Source organism: Mus pahari, chromosome 11 (assembly GCF_900095145.1).
Source record: "Mus pahari chromosome 11, PAHARI_EIJ_v1.1, whole genome shotgun sequence".
NCBI classification, from domain to species: Eukaryota; Metazoa; Chordata; class Mammalia; order Rodentia; family Muridae; genus Mus; species Mus pahari.
Window position 1 is genome coordinate 23,584,788 of NC_034600.1, and position 26,347 is coordinate 23,611,134.

Genomic DNA, 26,347 nt, shown 5'->3' on the forward strand with positions numbered 1-26,347 from the left:
TATATCCTTTGAGCCATTTTGCCAGCCCATCAAGGGCATTTAACCTTTTAGGAAACAAATATAAATCACAATGATATGTACCAATTTGCACACACTAGGTGCTGACTGAATATGTAAAGAAAACCTCACTAACAATTGCAATACACAGGAGTACAATAACTTTGCAAATGCTAATCCATAATATGTTCTTTACACAGTAAAATCTGATTAGTCGGTCCTTTGCATGCCACATAAGGGAGCTAAAAGCACACCCTAAAGCCCTGCACATGAATGCTCGTGCAAAGGCAACAGCTCTCCAGAAAAGCCAGGTCCCCACTGTGACCATCAGGCCGTGAACACTTGTAGACCGGCATCTAGTAACACAGACATCTGGTCCTTCCACAAATCAGCCTTGAGAAAAACAACTCACACAGTAAAGTTTACCCCTTAACAGAGCTATAAGTGCTCATGGCCTGATGGTCAGAGTGGGGACCTGGCTTTTCTGGAAAGCTGTTGCCTTTGCACATCAACATTCATATGCATGCAAGGGGTTAGTGGTTGCTTTTAGCTCTCTTGTATGGCAAGCAAGAGTGAGAGCCTATGCCAGGGTCAAGTCCGCTTAAGGCATCCAACCCGCAGTGAAACTGCCCACCTCACCCTTGATTCTTGGAAAGCGGACTTTACTCCCTGCCTCTCAGGGGTGCCATCCCATCTCTGGGAATTCACCCACTGCTCTTCTTCAGTATATCTCAATAAAATCTCTCCCTGTCTGCTGACTTCTTTTTACCACATGCACTGCTGACCTCCTAAATGCCAGGTCACAGGGCAGACAGTAAAGTAGTAGCCCAAACTGGCAACAACTCAAAGGTTTATTAGCTGATGAGTGGATAAAATGAGTTCCTTTGTGTACAAAAAGGATGCAGCAGAGATCCATGCCACAATACAGCAACCTCAGGACCACACTCACTAAAGGAATAGGAGAAGCGAGGCAAGGCTCTGTAATTCCCACTGCATGGGAGGCTGAGGCAAAAGACAGGGTTCAATAAGCCTAAAGAGAAAGTTTAATGAAAAATAAAAAGATGAGCTGGTGAGAGGGTTCAACCAAGAGTTCTGGATTCTCTTACAAAGAGCTAGAGTTCAATTCTAAGCACTCACATGGCAGCTCACAACTGTCCATAATTCCAGTCTCAATACTCTGTTTTGGCCTCTGGGCGCCAGGTGCACTCATGGTGCACAGATATACACACAAACAAAACACTCATACACATAAAATAAAAATTAAAACTGAAAAGGGCAAAAAAGATAGAAAAGTAAAAGGAACGCTGAGACGCAGCTTAGTGGTGGTGCTTGCCTGGGATACTCCAGGCCTGCAGCCCACATCAGCACCACTAAACACATGTTCCTGGAAAGAAAGCAGCCAGTGTGAGGACAGCAGGTGCCCAGCCATGCCAGGAACCGGAAAGCCAGCAAAGACAGACTAGCAGAACCAGGGCAGGTGAATATCAAGACATAAGCTAGTTTGTACAGGGTTTTCACATCACTAACATGGCTTGAAGACTCCAAAAAAAAATAGCACCCATCCCTCACATAGACGCTAAGGAATAAAGCAGCAGGTTAGCAGATGAGTGTCACCCTCACCCTGATGCTAGGACAAATGGCTCAGCTTAGCAGAGTGAAATGAGCCTGGTAATTTCTAACTGCAGCAATCATCCCTGGTCCAGATTTTGGAAGAGAGTCTGTTTCCAGAGCCAAGCACCGGCAGGAACATCCACACAGCTGCTGCCCACCCTCTGGGGAAACCGCACATGCCCTTAGTCTACTGACTCTGGCAGACTGGCTCCCAATCCAGCCAAATCACAGCTCAAGACATTCTGCTTGGATTTCAAAAAAAAATGTACTCAATTAATATGTTACCCAAAGAAAACTGAACAAGTCAGGCATGGTAGCTCATATATCAAGACATAAGGTAGCTTGTAAGGGTTTCCAATGTCTAGAATCCCAGCACTTGGAAGGCTGAGGCAAGAGGATCACAAGTTTGAGGCTAGCCTGGATTACACAGTGTTTTTAAAATGAAATGAAATGAAGTAAGAAAATAATTTTTGTAGAAGCCACTACTTACTCTTCAGTGCCTCATTCATCTGAGACTTGTGGTTGGCTGCGTGGTACCAGAGGATCTCAGCGCCATCTTCTGCCATGATCTGGCTGTTCCTCAGAAAATATTTCAGTATATTTTCACTCCAGGATCCTAAAATAACAATATTTATCTGAAAAGAATATTGCTTTTGATGGGGGATGTTTTTAAGGTAGATAGCACAATCTTGTGAGATACAATGGCAAGACATAGTTTCTATCCTGAGGTAAATAAACATACCCATCATCTCATAGATAACCATTTTAAGCTTGTGTGCGTGTGTATGTATGCATGCATCTGCATGAAGAGCAGCTAAAATCTCATTAGCATAAGTCTTATAAACATTTTCATTACCCATCGTCTTCACAGTGCATATTCCCTCTCTAGATTCACTCATCCCATGCATCTGCTCTGTATCCTTTGACCAACACTTCCTTGTCTTTCCTATGAATAGCCAATGCTGCTATCTCTACTTCTATATAGTCAAAAATGTTCAAGTTTTATAAGTAATGAAATAATGCAATATTTTTTCCCTGTGGCTGGCTTATTTCACTAAGCACAATGATATTAATCTAGGCACATATATGTAGCTACCAGCAATGGCTTTGTTAGAGCGGAATGTTATTCTACTGATAACACATACCATATCTTCTTTATCCATTAGTCTGTCATTTTAGTCTTGAGTGGCTTCCATGCTTGGCTATTATGAATGTTTACAGACATTCATTTATACGGTAGTGGTTTTCTTCCCATGGGTTTGTGTCCAGAAGGGGAAATGCTGGATTATAGGGTTAAAATGTATATATGTATATATATATATACATATATACATATATGTATATATATATACATATATATATATACATATATATATATATATATATATATATATATATATATATATATATACATATATATATATATATATATATATATATATATATATATATATATNNAAAAGATATAATGAGGGAGGAAAAAAAAGCCAAGCAATTGAGCTAGAAAAAATAGACTTGTGAAAGAGAACAGGTAGTGTGATGTGTATGTACAATCATGCATCATGCTATAATTAGTAGCCATACAGTATGGTCTGGAGATCAGAGAGGAAAGAGCATGAAGGAGAGTACAGAATTGCTAAAAATTAGACATTCAAGAGCAGAAATTCTAGACTGTGAACTCCAAGAACCAAAGTCCTCTGCATAGAGCCACAGTAGTATGAAAACCCTGAGGGTGGCTCCCTCCCCTCCATGGTGTATCTGCCCTCACACTGTGATGCTCTGGGCAGCATTCACAAGCTCAGCTGGCACACACAAGCAATGCATACATGTGCCAGTGGTTTATGCCTTACCAGGTTTCTCTAGGTCTTGTTATTCAGTGCGTGCAAAATATTCTGCCAACTGTTAGCTTGTATCTGCCTGGCAACAGTTAAAAGCCTAAAAAAATGCTATCACACATTGCCAATAAAATATTAAGAAAAGGAGGGAGTTTGAGAGATGGCTCTGTGGTTAACAGCACAGACTGCCTTTTCTGAGGACCCAGGTTTGATTCCCAGCACCATCATGGATGCTCACAACCTTCTGTTAGGACCAGTTCCAGGGAATCAATTCCCTCTTCTGGCCTCCACAGGCACTGCATGCTTGTGAAGTACAGACTTACATGAAAGCAAACACTCACATGTATAAAATAAAAGCATATAAAAATTTAAATATATATTATATATCACAATAATTAATCTTTGGTCAGAAAATAGCACTTCTTTCATTTTGAACTACCTCAGTTCATTTCGATCCAAGTTTTATAAACATGGCATTATTTTCTCTGCCTGGGTACTTTGTCCACCATGTCTGTTCCTATTGTCTGCAGATACCAGAATACAACACTGGATTCTGGAACTGGAGTCACGGACAGCTGTGAGCTACCAAGTGGGTTCTGGGAACTAAATTCAGGTCCTCTGCAAGTGGCTGTAACCACTGAGCCATCTTACCAGTCCCAGCATGTTGGTAGTTTACATGCCAAATTATAAACCATTCCTTTAGTCAGGAAATAGCGGAAATTATAAAGATAATGTCTGATTTCTTTAGCAAGCACTCTCCATAAAGGAAAGAGAGATGGCTGAACACTGCCCACAGCCTTGCCTGCTCCCAGCATGGGGCCTTGTTCACATATGCAAAAGTATGCATGACCATATTTAAATATTCAATTCAGTCATTCTAGAAGGCACATTAATTCTTAGCAGTGACAAATACCAAGTAAGAAAACAATCAAATCATACTATACATTCATGATTTAAAAAAAAAAATCATAATGGTTGTGGCTTTGGACACTAAAATCGCACATCTCAGCAGCTCAGGATAGATTATAAGTTCAAAACCAGTATAGACTACACAGCAGGACGTAAGATCCTACCTAAAATAAGGTTAGGAGGGACAGATAGAGACCAAATGACCTAGAAAGAAAACTGGTCCTTCTTTCCTGGCACATAGGTTGTTGGAACAAACCTAGGCATTCATAAACAGTGCACATTAGGTTTCACCATGGCGCCTTTCAGCTGTCTTGACACTGCATTCAGAGTATAAAGATACCTTACAAAATAGTAACAATACACAATGATGCAGGATTTTTATGCATGCCAAATACATTTTTCTTAGGTAAACTGCTCTTCTGTGCTTAGTGAATTATAATGGAGTTGTATCCAGGTAATCTAATCGTTGGGTTAAAATATACTAACTTAAAATACATTCAACATACGTACAGAGCATCATAGCTCAGCTCAGTGTACTTTAAAATGTTTGGAACATATAAATTAGATAATTTATGGCTCATTGCAATGACCAAGGCAACTTATAAAAGCCAGCATTTAGCTGGGGGCTTGCTAACAGAGGGTGAATTCATGGTTGTCAATAGCAGGGAGTAGGCAGGCAGGCATGGGGCTAGAGTCATAGCTAAGGACTTAGAACTTATTTAAAGTTTAAGGCAAGGCTGGGGTTCAGGACTGTCATGGGGCTTTTGAAACTTCAAAGCTTGCTCCCAATGACACACCTCCTCCAATGAGGCCAGGTCTCCCAAAACAGTTCAACCAACTACAGACCAAGCACTCACTGGAACTTAGAAGCCCATGGGGGGGGGGGCATTCTCATTCAAACCACCACAAAGAGTATCTGTCCTTTGATTGAGAAATTTTAGTTCTATGGATTTATTCCATAGACAAACTCATTTGGGAGAATACATTCCATTCAAGAAACGTAATGCATTGTCTGTAATAGCAGAGGAGTAAAACTTCAAATGTTTGTCAACACTACATAGGGTCCATTCTGTGGCCCTTAAAATGAACAAGGCAGCTCTCTAGGTACAGTAGAATTTCAGAGACAGAAGTGAAGAAAGCATTAGAGCAATGGAGACCCTAAAGCAGGAGGGGTAATGGGGACCTGTCCTCCTCCTCCTCCTCCTCCTCCTCCTTCTTCTTTTGATTTCATGAAAGTGAGGGCACAAGATATTTTATGGAATTTAGGGTTGCTAATCAGAAATAGAAGGACATTTATATGAGTGTATAAATTTTAATAACAAGGTCCTTATAAGTCTACAGGGAGAAAGGCCAGTAAAAGTTGAGGTATGGGCTGGAGAGATGGCTCATTGGTTAAGAGCACTGACTGCTCTTCCAGAGGTCCTGAGTTCAAATCCCAGCAACCACATGGTGGCTCACAACCATCGGTAATGAGATCTGACGCCCTCTTCTGGTGCATCTGAAGACAGCTACAGTGTACTTATTTATAATAATAAATAAATCTTTAAAAAAAAAGTTGAGGTGGTGTAGTGAGAGAACTCAACCAATTATTTCTGACTTGAAAGGTGAGACCCGGGCTGGTGAGATGGCTCAGCAGGTAAGAGCACCCGTCTGCTCTTCCAAAGGTCCTGAGTTCAAATCTCAGCAACCACATGGTGGCTCACAACCATCCGTAACGAGATCTGGCGCCGTCTCCTGGAGTGTCTGAAGACAGCTACAGTGTACTTACATATAATAAATAAATAAATCTAAAAAAAAAAAAAAGAAAAGAAAAGAAAGAAAGGTGAGACCCTGTGAGGCAAGGGGCCAGAAAAGCAAGAACACTGTCGTCCACATCTCCTGGAGAAAAGCATCCCTGTTAGCACAGTGCCCTTAGGCCTTTGAGATTTGATTCAGACAAGGGAATTGAAACCAGATGCAGGGTGGTGGCAGTGTCTCCTGTCAGAATGCACCTTTCGTGTTATACGTCCTTAAGTCACAGGTTGTTTCCTCTGTATAAAAACATCTAAAGCACCAGGGCTTTTCTCTACATTTGTGCACTAAGGAAGGGTGTATGTCCGCCAAAGAGCCAGTGCCATTATATTACAATGTGGTATGCCTGTGTGAGCATGTGCATGTGGACCAGAGGACCATCACAGATGTCACTCTTTGGGAGCCTCCACCTTGTGTTTTGAGAAAGGGAAGCTTGCTGACCTGGAGCTTACCAAGAAGACAACTCGGGGTGGTGTGCTATCTCCTTCCATGGATCCAACTGTTCCCATCTTCCCCAAGTGCCCTCCTCTACCAGGGTCCCTGGTTTTCACACAGGTTGTGTGGGTGCAACTCTTGTCCTCATGCCTGCAAAGCCAGGAGCTTTGCAAATGAGCTCTTTCTCAAGCCCCTCCGATGTGATTCTGACACTTACCTCTCCCTCTTTTGTGGGCCTCGTGGGAAGAAATACCTAAGAAATTGATATTGAATTGATCTACTCTGGGTTGGGAGGAAAAAGTCTCACCTTACCCCATAAATACGCACCATAAACACTTTCTTAAAACTTTCTTAAAATTCACAGTACAAAACCAGAGGGAACCCCCCAACCTTGAGAGAGTCCACTGTATTCCTTCTTTGGAGTTTGATAAATATAAGAACAAACAAAATGGTTGTGAAATTGAAGAGAGGTTTGGTAAGATCTGGGGGAGAGTCAAAGATAAATTGATCAAAATACATTGTTTAAAATCTTCAAAGGGTTAATGCAAAATAAGAAAATATTTAATGTTTATGTGTGTGTTAAAAAGCAGATGGTAGGGCTGGAGAGATGGCTCAGTGGTTAAGAGCACTGACTGCTCTTCAAATTTGAAGGTCCTGAGTTCAAATTCCAGCAACCACATAGTGGCTCACAATTATCCATAATGAAATCTGATGCCCTCTTTTGGGGTGTCTGAAGACAGGTACAGTGTACTTACATATAATAAATAAATAAATCTACAAAAATAAATAAATAAAAGAAGGTAGAAGGATGAAGAGATGGCTTAGCAGTTAAGGGCACTGAGTGCTCTTCCAGGGGTCCTGAGGTCACTTCCCCAGCAACCACATGGTGGCTCTCAACATCTGTAATGGGATCCGATGCCCTCTTGTGGTGTGTCTCAAGACAGCTGCAGTGTACTCATACAAATAAAACAAACAAACAAACAAAAAAGTGGAAGGTTAAAAAAAAAAAAAAGGTAGTGTATGTGGTATGGATGTAAAATCTTTCTGGAAGGATCCACCCATGAATGTATAGCAGAAGCCTGAGGGGAAAATGGGCTAATAATTGGAAAGGATTTATAGACCTTACTGAACCATCTTGAGCTTTCAATATCAAAAATGAATTTTCCTTTTGTATCTAAACAATCGATTTACCCTAAATTGTTTCTACCTTTGTCACACGGAGATACTCTCTGGCCTCAGTAAAATCAGCCACCACTTGAACACTCCACACCCCGCAGTCACAGGCATTTACAACGCAAAAACAGAACAAGAAAAGGAGTAGGCGGCGCCCACTGAACCCTCCACACTTACCCGGGCCCCCTGCACATGCTGCCATGGTGACGGACAGATGCCGCGGTCTGCGCAGGTGCACAGGGCTAGCACTCTCCGGGTTGTCTCCCTGGCGGAAGCCAGACGACCTGACCGGAACCTCTGCGCCAGTGATGCAGGAGGTGCGCACGCGCACTGCAACTGCTAGGCTTGAGGAAAGGAGAGAAGCGGGGATAGTGGCAAGAGAGGAGGTGGGTTGGGGGAAGAGGATTGCCGGGCACATTTCCCATAGTGCAGAGGTCCAGTTATGTTGTGGAGCTACTCGGTCTAGGGTACAGCGGGCTACAAAGCTAGAATACATTACCTGACAGCACAAGCAGAAGTGGTTCTCGCCCAACCCTTCAGAGGGTAAGATTTTTAAGTCACTCTGTCTTGAGTGGCAATTTTAGCCTCAACCAGGTCTCCAGTCTCTGGATTTCCTCCAGCTCAGCCAGGAAACATAGCCCCATTGCTTTATGGCCGTTTGTTTTCTACTTTTATCTTCACATTTAAACTTACTTTACGAAAAGCATAAATCACACACCTCTCACCTCAAGAGTTTATTACTGAACCAAGTATGAGTGATAATCGTTCTAGAACACCAAATCAGTTGCCCCTAACATATTGCATAGTTTAGTCGTGTTTTTCGCTGTTTAAGAAAGTTATATATCCTGGAATTTTTCAAATACTTTGGTGGAAATATCAGGCATGCAGTTTACAGCAAACCGAGGGCAGGTTTCAGTTGCTAGCGGACGGCTCTTGGGTTTTAGGCTAGCACTGTGCTTTCACCTAGTCACAAGGACATTAGGTCAAGTAAGCAATGCAATTAAGGGAGCTAAACACAGCACAAGATGATGTGCTGCTAGAGCGTCAACATTCCAACACCCCATCCCTGAAGTTCTAACCACCAGCCTTGTTAGTAAGGAAATTGCTATAATCAAAGTACTCCTAAGAATACAGGCAAGACTTCTAATGGATTTTTGTTCCTTTCTGCAATTATGATGCTTTTTACCAATTGCTGAGTAAAATATGTTCAGACAGAAGCAATGGAACCTATTTATGATCCTAAATATAAAGCTACATAGTCCAAGAAATTAATATAGTATGACCACACAATGCTACATTTTTTTTTTTTTTTCCGAGACAGGGTTTCTCTGTAAAGCCCTGGCTGTCCTGGAACTCATTCTGTAGACCAGATTGGCCTCGAACTCAGAAATCTGCCTGTCTTTGCCTCCTGAGTGCTGGGATCAAAGGCGTGTGCCACCATGCCTGGCACCACAATGCTACATTTTAAGTAAGAAATGTCACTATGGTGAAAATGGTGTGGATGACCCTGGAAAAATTAAGAACTATGAGTCATTGGTATGTAAAGGAAATCACTGTCAGGCAGGCAGCTGTGCCCTGTGCTCACTGCAATGTTAACTCCTAAAAAACAAGACACAAAACCAACCTAAGATCCACCAACAGATGAAGAGAGAAAATGTAGCACAGGCCCATAATAAAGTTCAGGGTTCATACAGGAGACCCTGTTATTTGTAACAAGGATGAACTGTCAGACATTGGGTGAAGGAGGACAGGCGCAGGAAGACCAAGGCTGCATGATTTCACTTTTTTTTTTTTAAGATTTATTTATTTATTATATGTAAGTACACTGTAGCTGTCTCCAGACACTCCAGAAGAGGGAGTCAGATCTTGTTACGGGTGGTTGTGAGCCACCATGTGGTTGCTGGGATTCGAACTCCGGACCTTCGGAAGAGCAGTTGGGTGCTCTTACCCGCTGAGCCATCTCTCCAGCCCCCATGATTTCACTTCTATCACTGACCTAGACAAAAACTGATGATAGTGGATGCTGGGGCTGAAGCGCAGAGTTGGTAGAGGAAAAGGAGGCACTGGGGAGATGTAAGATGTCAGGACACATTTCAGGTGGGAGAAATAGATTCAAGTGTTCTCTCATACAACCTAGTAACTACAGTAATCCCAATGTGTTGTGCACGTTAAGAAACAGAGAGGAATAAGATTATTGCTGCTATTACCTCCGGATCATGGGATGGCGCACAATATGACTACCTGTTGAAGATATGTGGTGGAAGAACAGGGTAAATCAGTGCAGGTGGGATCTGCACAACCTTTAGGATTATAAAAGTTACAATGCTTCTGTCTGAACATTTTTTACTCAGCCACTGGTAAAAACCATCTTAATTGCAGAAAGGAACAAAAAATTAACACTGCTAAATTTTCATGTTTCTTTTTGCTGAATTGTGTATATGAGTTGAACATTTTAAAGCCACTCAACAAAATATTAAACCTAGAATAAGTCAGCAGTTTCTGTTTTATTTCAAGAAAGTCTTTTATCACTTGAATCATAATATCAAAATTATTCTATTAAGAAACTTCTAGGTGCTGGAGAGATGGTTCAGAGGTTAAGAGCACAGCCTGCTTACTCTTCTAGAGGTCCTGAGTTCAATTCCCAGCAACCACATGGTGGCTCACAACCATTTGTAATGGGATCTGATGCCCTTTTCTGGTGTGTCTGAAGATGGCTACTGTGTATTCATATAAATGAAATAAATCTTAAAAAAAAAAAAGTAAGAAACTTCAATGAAACATCACAGAAACCTAGGTTGTCAGGAACCTACACAACTGTCAAAGTAAGACTTATTATTCAATCATAAGCATTCTTGGCGTTTCAGACTTCCAGGCCAAATGCCTACTGTGCTGCAAGCTCCTCTTGAGGCAGACATGGGCACCCTCCAGTCAGTAACCCACACTCACTCAAGAGTCATTTCTCCACTGCAGCAGTTGAAATGTTCCTGTATGTTAACTGTCTGATCCACACATCCAAAATAAAGGAACTTACTATTCAACTGATGAAACCTGATAATGGTCCTTTTTTATATGTAGCACACACAGGCACACAGCTTGTTCAATAGATGCATAAAGCAAGATTATAGTCCATCTCATATTTCAAAATGCAGAGAAACTGAGTTGCAATAAAAGTCGTCTTAAGACCACAAATAGATCATTGTAGATTGACTACAAAGAGCCAACCGATTTCTTTACTAAAATTTCAAATTAAGTCCAATGTGAAGAAAGACTATGGTCAAGCATGTGTCTGCATTCAGAAAAACACATCTCCAAAGAATGCTGTAAAATGTGCCTCTAACATTAGACTAGGGTTCCAGTTTTGACTGGTTGTAGACACTATGAAAACAAATTCAAAGCTCTTTACCACAGAAGATCCTTCCACTATTTGGTAAGTTCAATATTCATAAATTGTACAGTTATACTACAAAGTATACAGGATACTGAAAAAGAAACAAATTATGTAAACAAAATGAGCTTGATATGTAATCATCTTTATATTACATCATTTCGCTAAATTTTGTCAGTCATATGTTGCCATTTTATTTACTATCTGTAACATTTCACATTTCTTGTGGATAATCTCCTCAAATATGTCTTTGGCTGGTCCAAGAGTGGTTTGGAGGACACTCACGTGACTGGATCTATAAGATTCAATGCTTTATAAATAATCCTTCCTACACAGAGTTATTTAGTGTGGCTTTCCTGATAGATACAATGAGTGTTTTTAATACAAAAAATATACTTCACATAATAAAAAGGCATCAAAACAATGATTACATTTTATATAAGTTAAATGACACAGTTGTTTTCTTCTGTTGTCTGAATTAAACTAGAAAGCTCTATCACAACCTTTAACACTTTGTTAAGTTAAATATTCCATTATAAAAAATAACTAGCATAGAAAGAATTTAAAATATGCAAAAGTAATAAGTTTGTTGAAATTTACACTTCATACATTGATGTCAATCAAGAAATTCCTAAGGATTAACATGAAAGTAAAAGAAACCTGCTTTAGGCTTCAGTTATTGCTACATGATGACTACTTCATAGGTCATCTGGTCTGTCATCATCTCAAGAGTGTTAAATACAGTGGTGTACTTTGTAAGGAAGGAAAAAAAGAATGCACTGTGATACAAAAATATTACCTATTTATATATTAGCAAAGATTTATAAAACACATTCCAAATTATATGTTGCTATGGAAACAACAGACTTAAATAGAGAAGCACAAAGTCCTGAAGCACCCGCGATTATTTTAATCAGAAAAAAGATATATTTATATATGTATATATATATATATGAAATTTGAGAAGAAATAAAGGCAAAATTCTAATTTTAATCAAACAGTTTGCATGTAATCATGGAGGTAGGTCTCCATTCCTTTTATACAAATAAGTTATCAGCTTTATTCAAAGAACTATAAGTCTAGAGTCTTAAAACTGGTCTTCCTTACTGAAATACATTTTTAAACAGACTTCAAAACCAGTACTCTCATTAGCATATACACAAAACAGGTATCTCCTTCATTAAAATCAAATATAAAGAGGTATAACTAGTGCAGATACTTTGGCTTAACATTTAAGTTACACAGTAAATACTATAAATTTTAAGTTAGAAGAAATATTTCTTCTTAGTTCTTATAATAAGCATAAAGCTATAAAAATGGTGATTTCTTAAGTTTTTAGGTACTTAAATATTGTGCTAATGATTTTTAAAAATCATTCCTACCTAAAAAGCAAAATTATATATTTCAATTATCAAACATTTAATGTTTTAGTGCTATAATTCATTTTAAACGATCAATTTGCAACATACAGCCCAGTACATTGTTTCACTCAGAAAGATTTTCTAAAATGAAAAATGCTAACTCTATCTCTAAGGGCAGACTAGAGTTGGAGGTGCCGCCGTGGATCACAGGGATCAGAGCACTATCGAGATCATTTAGGTAATGCTGAGGCAGAGGCTGCCCTTCACAGCCTGCCTGGAACTCAACCTGGAAAAAAAAAGAAATCTTGATAAAGGTAACCCTAGAAAATTAGCCCTCTTGTGTTGCTTGGCAGCCGAATATGTAGCATTTTTGAATATTCAGCTTAAAGCTATTAGTAAAATAATGTTATTTTCAAAAATATATTTTCCCATTTCATTTATCTCTTTCCTACATAAATTATATCATTATAAATATTGTCACTACTTTATATTTTAGATTTCCTTTCAACTAAATACATATGTAAATGAGATCTGAAGCTTTTTAAATATAATTAACAATGCAACTTAATTTGAATTAAAAATGAATTGAAAAATCAACTTACCGTGTTTCAAACTGTTGCAGTACTCTGTTTTGTGTGAGATGTATATGCAATTGTGTGTATATGTGCATGTGTGTATGCAGTTGTGTGCACAAGCTGAGTCCAGAGATTTGACTTTAGGTGTCACTAAGGTTTCCACTAAGGCTCCACTTTATTTATACAGCATCCCTTTCACTGAAAACAGCAAGCCCCTGGGTCTTGTTTCTGTCCCCACAGCACTAAGGTTACAGGCATAAATCGCTATTCCCAGCTTTGACTTGGGTGCTGGGGATCCAAACTCAGGTCCTCACACTTATGCAGCACGCACTTGACCTATTGAGCCACCTCACAAGCCCTGCAATACTATTTAACATTAAGATTTAATATTATGATGAAGTTGATATTTTTATACATTTAATGATAAAGAAAACAGTGCTTACTCAACCAATACTCATAACGAGTTTTCTAAGTTTCCTTGAAAGGGTCTTACAATGGAGTACTGAAAACAAACTCCTCTTTTCAGTAGGAAGCACTGAGTAGAACACATCTTTCTAGAGGAACAAACCAGTATATGAACTCCTGTTTAGAAAACCAACTCGAATGAAGGATCTGCCTTGAAAATCTATACTTGATGTCAAAAGTTACAAAATGTACCCAGAAAACATTCACTAGACATTCTGGGGAAGATAGCTTTTCCATGTAAGATGGTCACTGTTAATTAGATAAACACTGTTAAGTAGAGATGCACTGAACACCCTATTGTGCCAAGTCCTGCTTGGCCTGGTAAGGGACAGAATGACATGGTTCCTGCCCCTGGAACAGAGACAGCAGGGCATGGGCCTCCATGAATGTTGATGGCTGCTACAGGCCCAAGGCTAGCTGTATAATTACACACATATTTTCAAGCTTCTCCCAAGAGGAATGTCCTCTCTGCCAAGGTTAATGACTCCATGGGAATCAGAGACAGCACAAGGCTGGAGGCAAGGGTGTGTTTATGTCTCAGCAAAATGCTAAGTGCTGGGACTTTTAAGACAGTCCTTAAGGCTGTGGGAAAGAATGCTGAAAACATGATTAAAAATATATAATTTCTCAACTATGCAAAATAGAAGAATGCAATATGAATCATATAAGGAGTTTCACAGATCTAAAAGGAACAGTGGCAGCTGCACTATAAGCCAGATTGTCAGAAAGATCCTAAGGAAGGAGATAAAGAGAGTTAGGGAGTGGTGATCTCAAAGCAAGATCCTGCCCAGCTAAGTTTCTTGTTTATGTTTACAAAGGCAGGCAGATTCCTAAATTCAAGGTCAGCCTAGAACAGAAGTAGTTTAAGTAGTTTAAGTAGTTTACCCAGGCATGGTAGGAATGGTAATTTCAGGGTATATTAAAAAAGTATGGCAAATAAAACATTTTGAAGAAATGGCACAAGTTTCATTACATATATAAACTTGCTTGTACATGCATTAAAATCACAAGAAATATATAGTATCAATTATATATTGATCATGGGACAATATTTCAGGAGAGTCTGGAGATGAAGCTCTATTTGGGAATTAAGGGTAGCTCTTCTGGAAGCATTTCCATTGTGGTCTAGAGTCAACATCTCCATGATCCACCAACTCCATACTATACAGCACGATGGCTGCTTCCTGGAATGTTTAATGAAGTGGTGTGTGTGCGCGTGTGTGTGCGCGCGTGTGTGTATACTTTTAGATTTTTGAGTCATGTAAATCTAACTAGAATAAATTTCAAAGCCTCTTGCACACAGGACAGCAATGGATCAGCAAGCCATGGTCTACAGGCCACCCTGTTGTGTAGAACAGGTTCACTGGATCACAGCCACATTCATGCAGTTACCCCTGTAACAGCTTCCCACTATAAAAGGCAAATTGTAGAGAAACCCCTGCAGCTTATATTGCAAAAATATTCACTCTGTGACCTTTTACAGAAAAGCCTGGCTTCAGTTAGAGATTAACAGAGGTAATAAATGTGTGCAGCAATTCTGGCTTGGGGATGGAAGTGCAGCTCAGTGGTTGAGTGCTTGTCTAGCACTAAGGTCGTGGGTTCCATTGTTAGCACCACAAAAACAAAAGAGAAATACAGCAGGAGGCTCCCTTTCCTCAAAGGGTTAGATAAAAATCTCCATTTCAGGAGAAGCAAGATGGCTCAGTGGACAAGCTGGACAATCTGAGCTGAGTCCCTAGAACTCAATGAAAGGAGAAGAAAACTGACTCCTGTGAGTTTTTGTTTTTTACTTCACATATGCACCATGGCACACACTCCCTACATACAAATATATTTATATCAATATAAATCTCAAAAATATATCACAAAGATATGTCTTACCATATCAGTGTCAATGGACACTCTGAGTCCAATTTTGTTCATTCTGTTACTCTTTAGAGTTCTCAGGTGAGGGCAGAGGGCAGCACTACAAGCCATGGCGATCTCCTTTGCAAACTGGTAACTACTTGATAAACTAGATATATCTTGGTCCTTTAGGAAGTAGAACACCTGAAAATCAGTCAAATTTGGAAAGAAATCATGATTGTGATTAGAAGCCACAAATAAACTGAATTAAAATAAAAAAGGCAACTACTGCTTTCAATTCAACTTTAATAAAATTCCAACGTTAGCTCTTTGAAACCATCAGTTCAGAGCATTCTGTATCGACAGCCTGACTATGTATGATAAAAAATTTTAAATCAGAGATTACAGATTATAGGAGTGGTCCAACTATTTTTGCCCAAAGTCGACTTGTGTCAATGAAATCCTGTTAATTCATTTCAGAGCCAACATTATAAGAATGTCTGTCTGGAATCCGATCAGACAGAGAAACAATGCTCTGTAGTTGCTATGTCATTCTACACATATGAAAGCACAGGACGATGAAAGATCTGGCCATCTGACTGCAGAGAGGACACAGGACTCCAGGCTGGGAGGCTATGCTCAGTGCCTTCACAGTGTCTTATTTCAAAAACAGAGAATGTGCCAAAATGGTTTCCCACATGAGCGCTGATTATAAGCTGGTGTCAATAAAGTCTTGTATAGTAAAATAACAATATAAAAATGCCAATTTAGGGGCTGGAGAGATGGCTCAGTGGTTAAGAGCACTGACTGCTCTTCCAGAGGTCCAATTCCCAGCAACCACATGGTGGCTCACAACCATCTGTAATAGGATCTGATGCCCTCTTATGGTGTGTTTGAAGACAGCTACAGTGTACTCTTAAACATAAAAATAAATAAATCTTTAAAAAAAAAGTCAATTTAGCCAGGTGTGGTGGTGCATATCTTTGATCCCAGTACCTGAAAGGCAGAAGCAGGTGGATCTCTGTGAGTTTGAGGCCAGCCTGATCTACAAAGAGAGTTCCAAACTACAAAGAAACACCCTGTCTCAACAAACCGCCCCCCCCCAAAAAAAAAGTCAGTAACTATTAGCTGTCAGGAAGTCCTATCATGTTGAGAGCTTGAAATAAATATATCCAAATACAAATCTGGGATGTGAGGATTCTGGGTGGGGATCCATTTCAGCATGGAAAGTGAAAGGTATAATAAACTACACCTAAGTAGTCATAGTCATAGGCTGAATATGCAATCTTTTCAAGTATAAACATCACATACACCCCCCCCCTCTCTCTCTCTCTCTCTCTCTCTCTCTCTCACACACACACACACACACACACACACACACACACACTATCCACACCCAGTACATGAAGAGACCTTTTTCTATACCTCAGTGCATTTCACAGTCTTGTCTTCGGTTTCAAAATCTGTTTCCAGTTTTATTTTTTCACTTGGAAATCCTTCCACTGACATCCCATCTACTGAACTGATAACACTGTATATATAATAAAGCAGAATACAATACAGTTAGGATCATGGTGTTTTCTATGAAATTAATTATTGAATTTGGGAAATGAAATAATAAAGTCAAAGTTTTGCATTTAAAGTAGCTACAAATATCTCAAATGTGTATAATCACTTATCATGATTCCTTGATTGTGTTATAATCTTTTTATCCAGTAAATTATATTTCCTTTTTCATATGTCCAATTCAGGCCTAGCTTTAATATACTTCAGTTTCTTAACAGAAAAGTATCTCACAAATTAAAAAAAACTATTTTCTGGGGTGGCACATGCCACTGATTTGACAGGGTGTAGACTACTATACAGACGGCTTTGAGTTTGATCTCCAGCACTACATAACCTGGGCATGGTTGGCACAGGCCTTTAACACTAGCACTCAGGAGGATTTCAAGTTTAAGGCCACACTGAGTTCATGTCCAGCCTGAGCTACATGGCAAGATCTTACATCAAAAATCTATTTTGGAATTGTTTCCTTCTTCTTTCTTCTAGACCCTCAATCCATCTCTAAAACTGAGAGATTATGGGTAACTGAACAGAAGGAGCAACAGTGATATTGGTAAGACTTCTACTGAGTACATCATTAGGTCTCACTTATATTATAGGGAATTAACAGAATTCAATAATCAAAAGGAAACAGTTATTTACTTGACAAAAATGTGTGCCATATATCACAAAAGGTGTTTTGCCTTTCCTTAGCCCTGGACAAAGCTACCTGATTAATGTTTCAAAATCAGACCCTCCCCCAAGTTGATGGTTCATTATAGCTTCCTGCTGAAGAAAACTTAGGAGTCTGATTAGTTACATGTTTGAAAAAACCATACTGCAATAATTGGAACAGAAACATTAAAGTTAATGTCATAATTCTATATGCATTTATAAACTATATCACTGTATTAAAGGGATGTTTTTATCACCCCCCCCCCCCCCCATCAAATAAGAAATTCTTGCCGGGCGTGGTGGCGCACGCTTTTAATCCCAGCACTTGGGAGGCCTTGGGAGGCAGAGGCAGAGGCAGAGGCAGGCGGATTTCTGAGTTCGAGGCCAGCCTGGTCTACAAAGTGAGTTCCAGGACAGCCAGGGCTATATAGAGAAACCCTGCCTCGAAAAACCAAAAAAAAAAAAAAAAAAAAAAAAAAAAAAAAGAAAGAAAGAAAGAAAGAAATTCTTACCCTTTGTTCTTCCTATCTTCTGAATCCACCCAACAGATGTCCACATATTCTCTCAGGTCTACTGCATCAACTTTTCCACACTGAATTTTAAAGTCCTTTTGCTCTCGTAGAGCCAGCCGTAAGCCCTCCATGGTCTCTGGAGTTATTTGTACCATTAAGCCATCTAGAAATGAGAGTTATGCTTCACATGGAGTTTGCCAAACTTCAGAATATGTGCCAAGTAACAGAATTTATTATTAAAATATTTTTTGTTTCAAGATACAAGTTTTAAATATCCTTTGTTAATCATTTAAATGACTTTTTTTCACTAGGAAAATAAAACTTTCATAAAGTTACCCCCTGAGCTTGTGTCTCTAGCTGCATATGTAGCAAAAGATGGCCTAATCGGCCATCACTGGGAAGAGAGGCCCCTTGGTCTTGCAAACTTTATATGACCCAGCACAAGGGAAGGCCTGGGCTAAGTAGTGGGAGTGGGTGAGTAGGGAGCAGGGGTAGGGGTGGGGGTATAGGGAACTTTCGGGATAGCATTTGAAATGTAAATAAAGAAAATAATAATAATAAAAAAATTTTAAAAATTTTAAAAAAGAATTATTTTAGGGTTACACAAATAAAGACAGTAAGTTAAAGCTTTTTAGTTACAGTACAACAAAAATATCATGTCCCATGATTAAGTAGGATTTATCCTAGGGATGCAAACATGATTAGGCATATGTAAATCAATAAACAGCACACCAACTGATGGACAAAAGCCATGGATTAATCATCTTTCAGAAGAAAACACTGGATAAAATTCAACATCCATTTATGAAAAAAATCTCAATAAATTAGGTTTGGAAGGTTTAGAAGGAACATGCCTTAAAACAAAAAAAGGCAGTATGGGACAAACCCACATCAAACACCACAGAGAAAGGGGAGAGTGGAGACCCTCCTTTCTCACTGCTCTTAGAACACTAGCGTAGTTACCAGACACTAAGTCTGGTATCCAAACAGGCAAGAGGGAAGTCAGACTGTTCCTATTTACAAACAGTATGAATCTGGCAAAAATATGTTAAAACTGAACACAAAATCAAGATTAAAAAAAAAATAGGGAGCATGTTTATATACACAACAAGCTTGCTGACAAGGAAATTAAGACAGCAATTCCTCTTACAACAATAACAAAAAGGAATAAACTTAATGAAAAAATTAGATGATTTCTACAGTAAAAATGACAAAATACGTATGAAAGACTTGAAGACACAAGCAAGTATAAACATGGCCATGTTGATGAATTAAAAGGATTGAAATGGTCAAAGCATCGATGCTACCCAGAACAATTACAGACTCAAAATACTCTCCATCTAGATACCAATGTCATTTTCACAAGGACAAGGGAAACAAGTTCCCAACCCTAAAACTCTCGGGAGAGCACAGAAGACCTGGAGGAGCTAAAGTGATCTATCTGAGAGGAGGAGAGAGACTGGGGTGTCTTAATAACTCACCACCCCACACATACTGCAAAGCTATAAAATCCCCAAGAGCATTAAATACATACACATACACACACACACATACACACACACACACACCCCAGAGCAGAACAGAAAACCTCAGGATAAATCACCCACTTAAGCCACCCGATTATTAACAAAGGTACCAAAACATTCTCTGTAGAAAAACAAAGTCTCAATAAATGGTGCTATAAAATGATTACCCATTCACACTAGGTCCCCATCTCTCGCCATGTACAAAATCTCCTCAAAATAAACCAAAGCCCAAAGGTAAGACCTGAAAATGTGAACCTACTAGAAGAAAACACAGGGAAATTATTTAAAACGTATGCATGAATAGGACTTTCTCTCTGTGTATCTTGTAAGAACTGAAAGCCCTGCTGGGTGTGGCTCCTGCCTAGAATCCCAGTACTCAATGCATCAAGAAAGAATATACATGTAAAAAGACAACCCAAAGCTTAGCTAACAAATCATCAAATTAAGCCTCTCCTGAATAACAGAGGAAAGAAGACTGCAGACTAAAACATGCATTTCAAGAGAGACCATTTCCAGCACTGAGGGCATTGCCCCCAGCATTCTGGAGGCAGATGTGGGGATAGCAAATTTGAGTCTAGCCTGGACTACAAACCGAAACTTTGTTGCACAAAATCAAAAGCTGGTTAAAAAATTCACAAATGATCTGATGACACTTTTCTAAAGAAGTTCTAGAAATGTGTAAGAAATATTTAGCATCACTACAATGAAATGCAAATAAAACCATCATATTTCTTCATCCAGGTCAGAATGGCTATAATAATGATAATAATAAAAACCCACAAAAAATAAACCGAACGCTTGGAATTGGCCAGGGCTTCGGCCTATGCCCAGCTAGTGCTCAAGCACTGAGCTCCATTTCCAACCAGAGAAAGAGACTATTATACACTGTTGACAGTAACGCAATTATGGAAAATAGCACATGAGTTGCTCAATAAGCCAAAGTTAGAAATAATTTATGATCCAACTAGTCACCTACTGGATGTACCTCAAATGAAATTAAATAATTAATCATAGTTAAGCTGGACATGGTGGCAGAGGTCTATTACCTCAACACTCAGAAAGCACAGGCAGGAGAGCTGAGGATGTGAGCTTGGCCAGCTACACAGTGAGCCCATGCTAGCCTAAGATAGCAAGACGCTGTCTGAATGCCCTCAGATGTTCTCCTCCAAAAGAACCAACAAAAATATAGAAAAAAAGAGAGTGAGAGATACTTCCACATCCTCTTATTTAGCACTATTCTGAATAGCCACAATGTTAAATCAACTGAGGTGTTTAAACAGATGAATAAAAAACATGGTATAGAAAAATAATGGAATATTATTCAGCCAGAAAAAAAAAAAAAAACGAAATCCTGTCATTTACAGCAACGTGGATAGAACTAGAGGTCAGACATTAGGTTAAGTGCACAATCACAGAAGGAAAAACATCACATGTAGATGTTCATACACATGTGGATACTATAATAAAAGAGTTACTTTAACACAAGAAAATAAAATAGTGGCTCCTGCAAGTTAGGAAGGGTAGAAAACAGGACAGAAAAAGAAATTAGATGATAGTTACCATAACACAAGCGCATACCAAGAATGCTGTGCATTTAGAAAGGCAACTAAAATTCACAATTTATATGTTATAAAGAGCTTGCAGAAGAATCTCAAGTTAGTTAACACAAAGAAAGAACAAGGATTTAAGTAGATGAAAATGGTAGCTAAGCCACCAAACCTAAATACTAATGCTCATGCCAGCAAGATTCTGCTGAAGGGACCCTGATATTGCAGCCTCTTGTGAGGCTATGCCAGTGCCTGGCAAACACAGAAGTGGATACTCACAGCCAGCTATTGGATGGAACACAGGGTCCCCAATGAAGGAGCTAGAGAAAGTACCCAAGGAACTGAAGGGGGTTGCAACCCTGTAGGTGGAACAACAATATGAAGTAACCAGTACCCCCTGAGCTCGAGTCTCTAGCTGCATATGTAGCAGATGATGGCCTAATCGGCCATCACTGGGAAGAGAGGCCCCTTGGTCTTGCAAACTTTATATGACCCAGCACAAGGGAAGGCCTGGGCCAAGTAGTGGGAGTGGGTGGGTAGGGGATCAGGGGCGGGGGGTATAGGGAACTTTCGGGATAGCATTTGAAATGTACATAAAGAAAATGATAATAATAATAATAATAATAATAATAATAATAATAATAATAATAATAAAGAAAATGGTAGCTACCCTGACTTGATCACTATACATTCTAAAGATGTTCCAAATTATCAAAATACCCTATATACAAATGTCAACAATTACTATCTATTACTATAAATATGAAGGAGAATCTACAATATGTAACATATAAACTACAAAGCAGTTAGAGGATTGGTAAAATCACTTTGCAAAAATCACTTAGACATAGTCTGTGAAACTCAATATTTACCAATCTAATTGGCTTAGGAATTCCAATCATAGATATATATTAGCACTACTGTTTGCCATAAACAACAATCTAGAAGTTAATGGTCAGATGAACAAATTATCACAGTAACAAAATATTTAAAGGCACTGAAATTGAACAAGCTAAGGTTACAAAATATGCACAAACTAGAAAGATAAAGTGCATTTGTAAATAAATTATCATTCTTAATAAGCATAATGATGTAGCACATTCTGTAAATATGCTATAATGTTAGAAAATAATACACACAGTAGTCAGTCTAGTAGCTAACTCTTGAGTAGAGGAGAAAGAAGGTGAAGTAATCCAGCACTGTCAGGCCCTAGGCTAAGAAATCATTTCACATAAGTTGTGGTACTGTTTTTAACAACTTACACTGTTCTTTTGTAAGCATCAAATATATTCTTTGTTTTGTTTTGAGATGAGGTTTCACTATATAGACCAGGCTAGCCTCAAACTCATAGAAATCCACTCACTCTGCTTCCCAGGTCCTACCACACCTGACAGATTTAGTTCTTTTTCTTTTTTTCCTTTTTTTTTTTTTTTAATTAATGTATGAGTATCTGCACATACACCTGCATACCAGAAAAGGGCATCAGATCCTGTTACAGATGGTTGTGAGCCACCATGTGGTTGCTGGGAATTGAACTCAGGATCTCTGGAAGAGCAGCCAGTGCTCTTAACTGCTGAGCTATCTCTCTAGCCCCACAAATATATTTATTAAAGGTAAAGAAAAAATAACTTTACATTAAAAATAACTTTATATTAAAACAATCAAATATGAAGCTCATACCTTCGACTATGCTGGATTTGGCAAGAAATCCTGAAGATGTTTTCAGAGCACCATTGAACACCACAAAATTTGCACCTGTCACTGATAACAAATAATAAGTTATATTTTATTTATTTCTTTTTATTTTTGGTTTTTCGAGACAGGGTTTCTCTGTATAGCCCAGGCTGTCCTGGAACTCACTTTGTAGACCAGGCTGGTCTCGAACTCAGAAATCCGCCTGCTTCTCCCTCCCGAGTGCTGGGATTAAAGGTGTGCGTCACCACGCCTGGCTTATAAATTATATTTTAATCTGCTCATCCTCTACTGTATTTATTACTCAAAATGTGGAGTTTCTGCATTTCAAACATTTGATAAATGTTATTCTCATAACACATTAAAATACAATAAAAATTAAAACAAAATTACAATATTGGATAAAATAGTATTTCAAATGACAGATGTTTTACAATCATCAAGATAAACTTTTTGTTTGATTCTCTGGAATCTTGTCCTTGGGGGGGAGGGGAGCTTCCCTCTATCAAATCTGATCCATACAACTCTGGAAGGTGTGAATACCTTAATCACCTTTTCCAAAAACACAAAGACAAAACCTTTTCCCCAAATCAGCATATCCTCCAGTCAGTAACCAGGAAAACCTGTAGCTTGCCCTCTGTCCCAGAGGAACAATAAAACTACCACAATACTCAAAATCACACACATTTTAGCCTATTTAGGCCTTTATGATTTGTCATGTCAAGATTTAAACCCAAAATTCCCGTGGAGCCCACGTTAGACATATTATGAGTCTCCTGCAGACTTTGTTATACCATCTTTAAAACAACTGATTCACACTTCTTTTTTCCTTTCCTTTCCTCTTTTTTTTTTTTTTAATGATTACATTAAAAAAAAAGTTTGTGCTTTTGTTAATGAGGGTGTCATGAATCAAATTCACTGCAGGTAAACATAAAATGCATAAATCTCTGTGAGAAGAGTGGTTAAAGTACTTTCCTATGTAAGCATCAAGACCTGAGTTAAGATCCAGAACCCGTGTAAATGCTGGGTGGGTGTGATGGCCTGCCTGGGTTCTAGCCTTTGGAGGCAGAGATAGGCTCCTCAGATCAAGACAACTAGCAAGACCAGCCACATCAACAGACTCTGGGTTTTACTGGCAGACCCTGTGTGGTGGTTTGAATAGGAATGGCCCCCAAACTCACGTGTGTGAATGCTTGGCCCATAGGAAGTGGTACTATTAGGAGGTGTGGTGTTATTGGAGTAAATACGGCTTTAGTGAAAACAAAGTCACTAGGGGGCTGGGCTCTGAGGTCTTCTAGCTAGGCCTAGCGCTGCAGTCACCTTCTGCTGGCTACATGTGCATCATGTACAACTCTCAGCTTCTTCTCTAGCACCATGTCTGCTTAAGACTGCTTTTCCATAAGTCCTGAGTTCAATTCCCAGCAACCACATGGTGGCTCACAACCATCTATAATGGGGTCCAGTGCCCTCTTCTGGCATGTCTAAGAGAGTGACAGTATACTCATATACATAAAATAAATAAATCTTGGGGAAAAAGGGATGAAGGGAGGGAGGGGAGAGAGAGAGAGAGAGAGAGAAAGAGAGAGAGAGAGAGAGAGAGAGAGAGAGAGAGAGAGAGTGAGAATGAGAATAAGAGAGAGAGAGAGAGAGAGAGAGAGAGAGAGAGAGAGAGAGAATGAGAATGAATGAATTGTAGAAGCCATGGTATCTCTCCATAGCAATAAACTCTAACTACAACATCCTGCCTCCCAAGAGGTCTCCACATGCACACCTGTAGAAAGAATATCTTGGGCATTGTATGAATCCATCACCTGTCAATTAAAAAGCAATGGCTTAGGCAGGAAATGGGAAGTGGAACATCTGGGAAGCAGAAAGAATTCTGGGATAGAGCCAGGTAGAGGAGATTCCCTGGGAAGATGTGAGAAGACAAATGCATGAACTCTGAGCACAGGTAACCAGCCATGTGGCAGAATGTAGTTTAAAATAAATTGGGATATTTTAAATTATATCTAGTCAGAAAAGAGTCCAGCTATATGGCCATGGCATTTGAGTCTGAGTCTTATTCCTGGGAACATGGGCTGGGAGAAAGAACCAGTACTAACTTCTTCTACATACACCTACACACGTATACCTACAGACATGTGGAAGCATGCTTGCATACCCAAATAAACACCACACACAAATGAAAATTAGAAAGGGAAAACACAGATATAACGTTTGACAGTAATTTCCCCCTAGAAACATAACATGCATGTATACAAGGTTAGTCATAAGCATTTTTGTAAGTAGCTGAGGAATGGTAACCAACTATGACAATGAGAGAGTTAAATGATAAATAATTGCCAAGTGGAAAGTTACAGAGTTAAAGTTCTTCACTGATATAGAATAACCTCTAAGCCTCTAAGAGGTGTTAAAAGAACAAAGCAAGGTGCATAATGGAACAAGTACTACAAGTTATCTGTAAGATGCATCTTGAGTATGTACATGCATGCCCTTGCCTGATGTGTATATTATACAGTCTCTGGAGAGATGCACAAACAGTAAACTGGTTTGTTACCCTTTAACAGGGTGCCTCAATGGTTATGGGGATACTTTTTTTCTCCACAGCATAAATACAAATAGTCTTACCACAATGTAAATATGTCCTATTTAAAAAAAAACAATAAATGCTTAAAACTCCATAAACTTACAGGCTGTGAAGATGGCTTGGTCAGTAAAGTGCCTGCTATACAGGAATGAAGATTTGAGTTCAGAATCCCAGCACTCTTGTAAAAGATTAAATGTAGTGGTCACAGTTAAAACCCAGCAGAGGTAGAAGCAGGGGGATCCTGGGGGCTTATTAGTTAATAAACCTAGGGAACTGGTAGGCTCAGGCTCAGTTAGAACCTAGCTAAAAATCCAAGCTGGCAAAAGAGTTGAAAACATCTATATAACTCTGATCTCCACAGGTACATATGCACACATGCACAAACACACACACAGAACTTTTAAATTTTAATCACAAAAATGTCAGTTAATGGTAAGAGACAAAATATAAAAGTATAAAATCAAGTCTAAAACTATATATGCAACCTACATATTAATAAACAAGAAAATACATGAAAATATCAACAGTGGCCTTATTTTGCAAAGGTGTGTGTTTGTTTTGCAGGTAGCCTCTGAGTCCAGAAGAGGGCAACCAAAGTCAGGCCTCTGCAGGAGCAAAACAAACCAACTCTTAAGTACTGAGCCATCGCTCCAGCACCCACTTTTCACTGCTTTCCAAAATGTATTACAGATGGGATACAACATTACCTTTACAACTGGAGACAAAATGATTACCAGTGAGAACACCAGGTTGTTCTAAGGTTAACCTGTAATGATGTGGTAATGTTATGAACTGCCTAGCTTTCACTCAGCTTCCCATTTCTCAGGCTGTTCCTCACAATCTGGGGATGGCAGCAGCCAGACCTGAGGCTAATGTCCAAGAGG

General features: G+C 39.2%; 2 protein-coding genes across 5 annotated transcripts in view; both read right to left on the reverse strand.

The window, feature by feature from the left end:
• Positions 1-8,021, reverse strand: part of Fam151b (family with sequence similarity 151 member B) — a 36,916-nt gene extending 28,895 nt beyond the window's left edge. For both annotated transcript variants that reach the window (XM_021208797.2, XM_029544095.1), the window contains exons 1-2: positions 7,929-8,021; positions 2,099-2,224 (exon numbers count right to left, since the gene is read on the reverse strand). In XM_021208797.2, coding sequence (XP_021064456.1) covers positions 2,099-2,224; positions 7,929-7,953 — 151 coding nt within the window. In that variant the 5' untranslated portion in view covers positions 7,954-8,021. The remainder of the gene's footprint in view (positions 1-2,098; positions 2,225-7,928) is intronic.
• A 2,437-nt stretch (positions 8,022-10,458) lies between these two features.
• Zfyve16 (zinc finger FYVE-type containing 16) overlaps positions 10,459-26,347 on the reverse strand; it is a 42,974-nt gene continuing 27,085 nt past the window's right edge. For 2 of the 3 annotated variants that reach the window (XM_029544003.1, XM_029544002.1), the window contains 5 exons: positions 22,865-22,945; positions 18,112-18,274; positions 16,808-16,913; positions 15,419-15,586; positions 10,459-12,783 (listed from right to left, as the gene is read on the reverse strand). In XM_029544003.1, coding sequence (XP_029399863.1) covers positions 12,622-12,783; positions 15,419-15,586; positions 16,808-16,913; positions 18,112-18,274; positions 22,865-22,945 — 680 coding nt within the window. In that variant the 3' untranslated portion in view covers positions 10,459-12,621. The remainder of the gene's footprint in view (positions 12,784-15,418; positions 15,587-16,807; positions 16,914-18,111; positions 18,275-22,864; positions 22,946-26,347) is intronic. The other variant, XM_021208600.1, reaches the window with a different exon arrangement.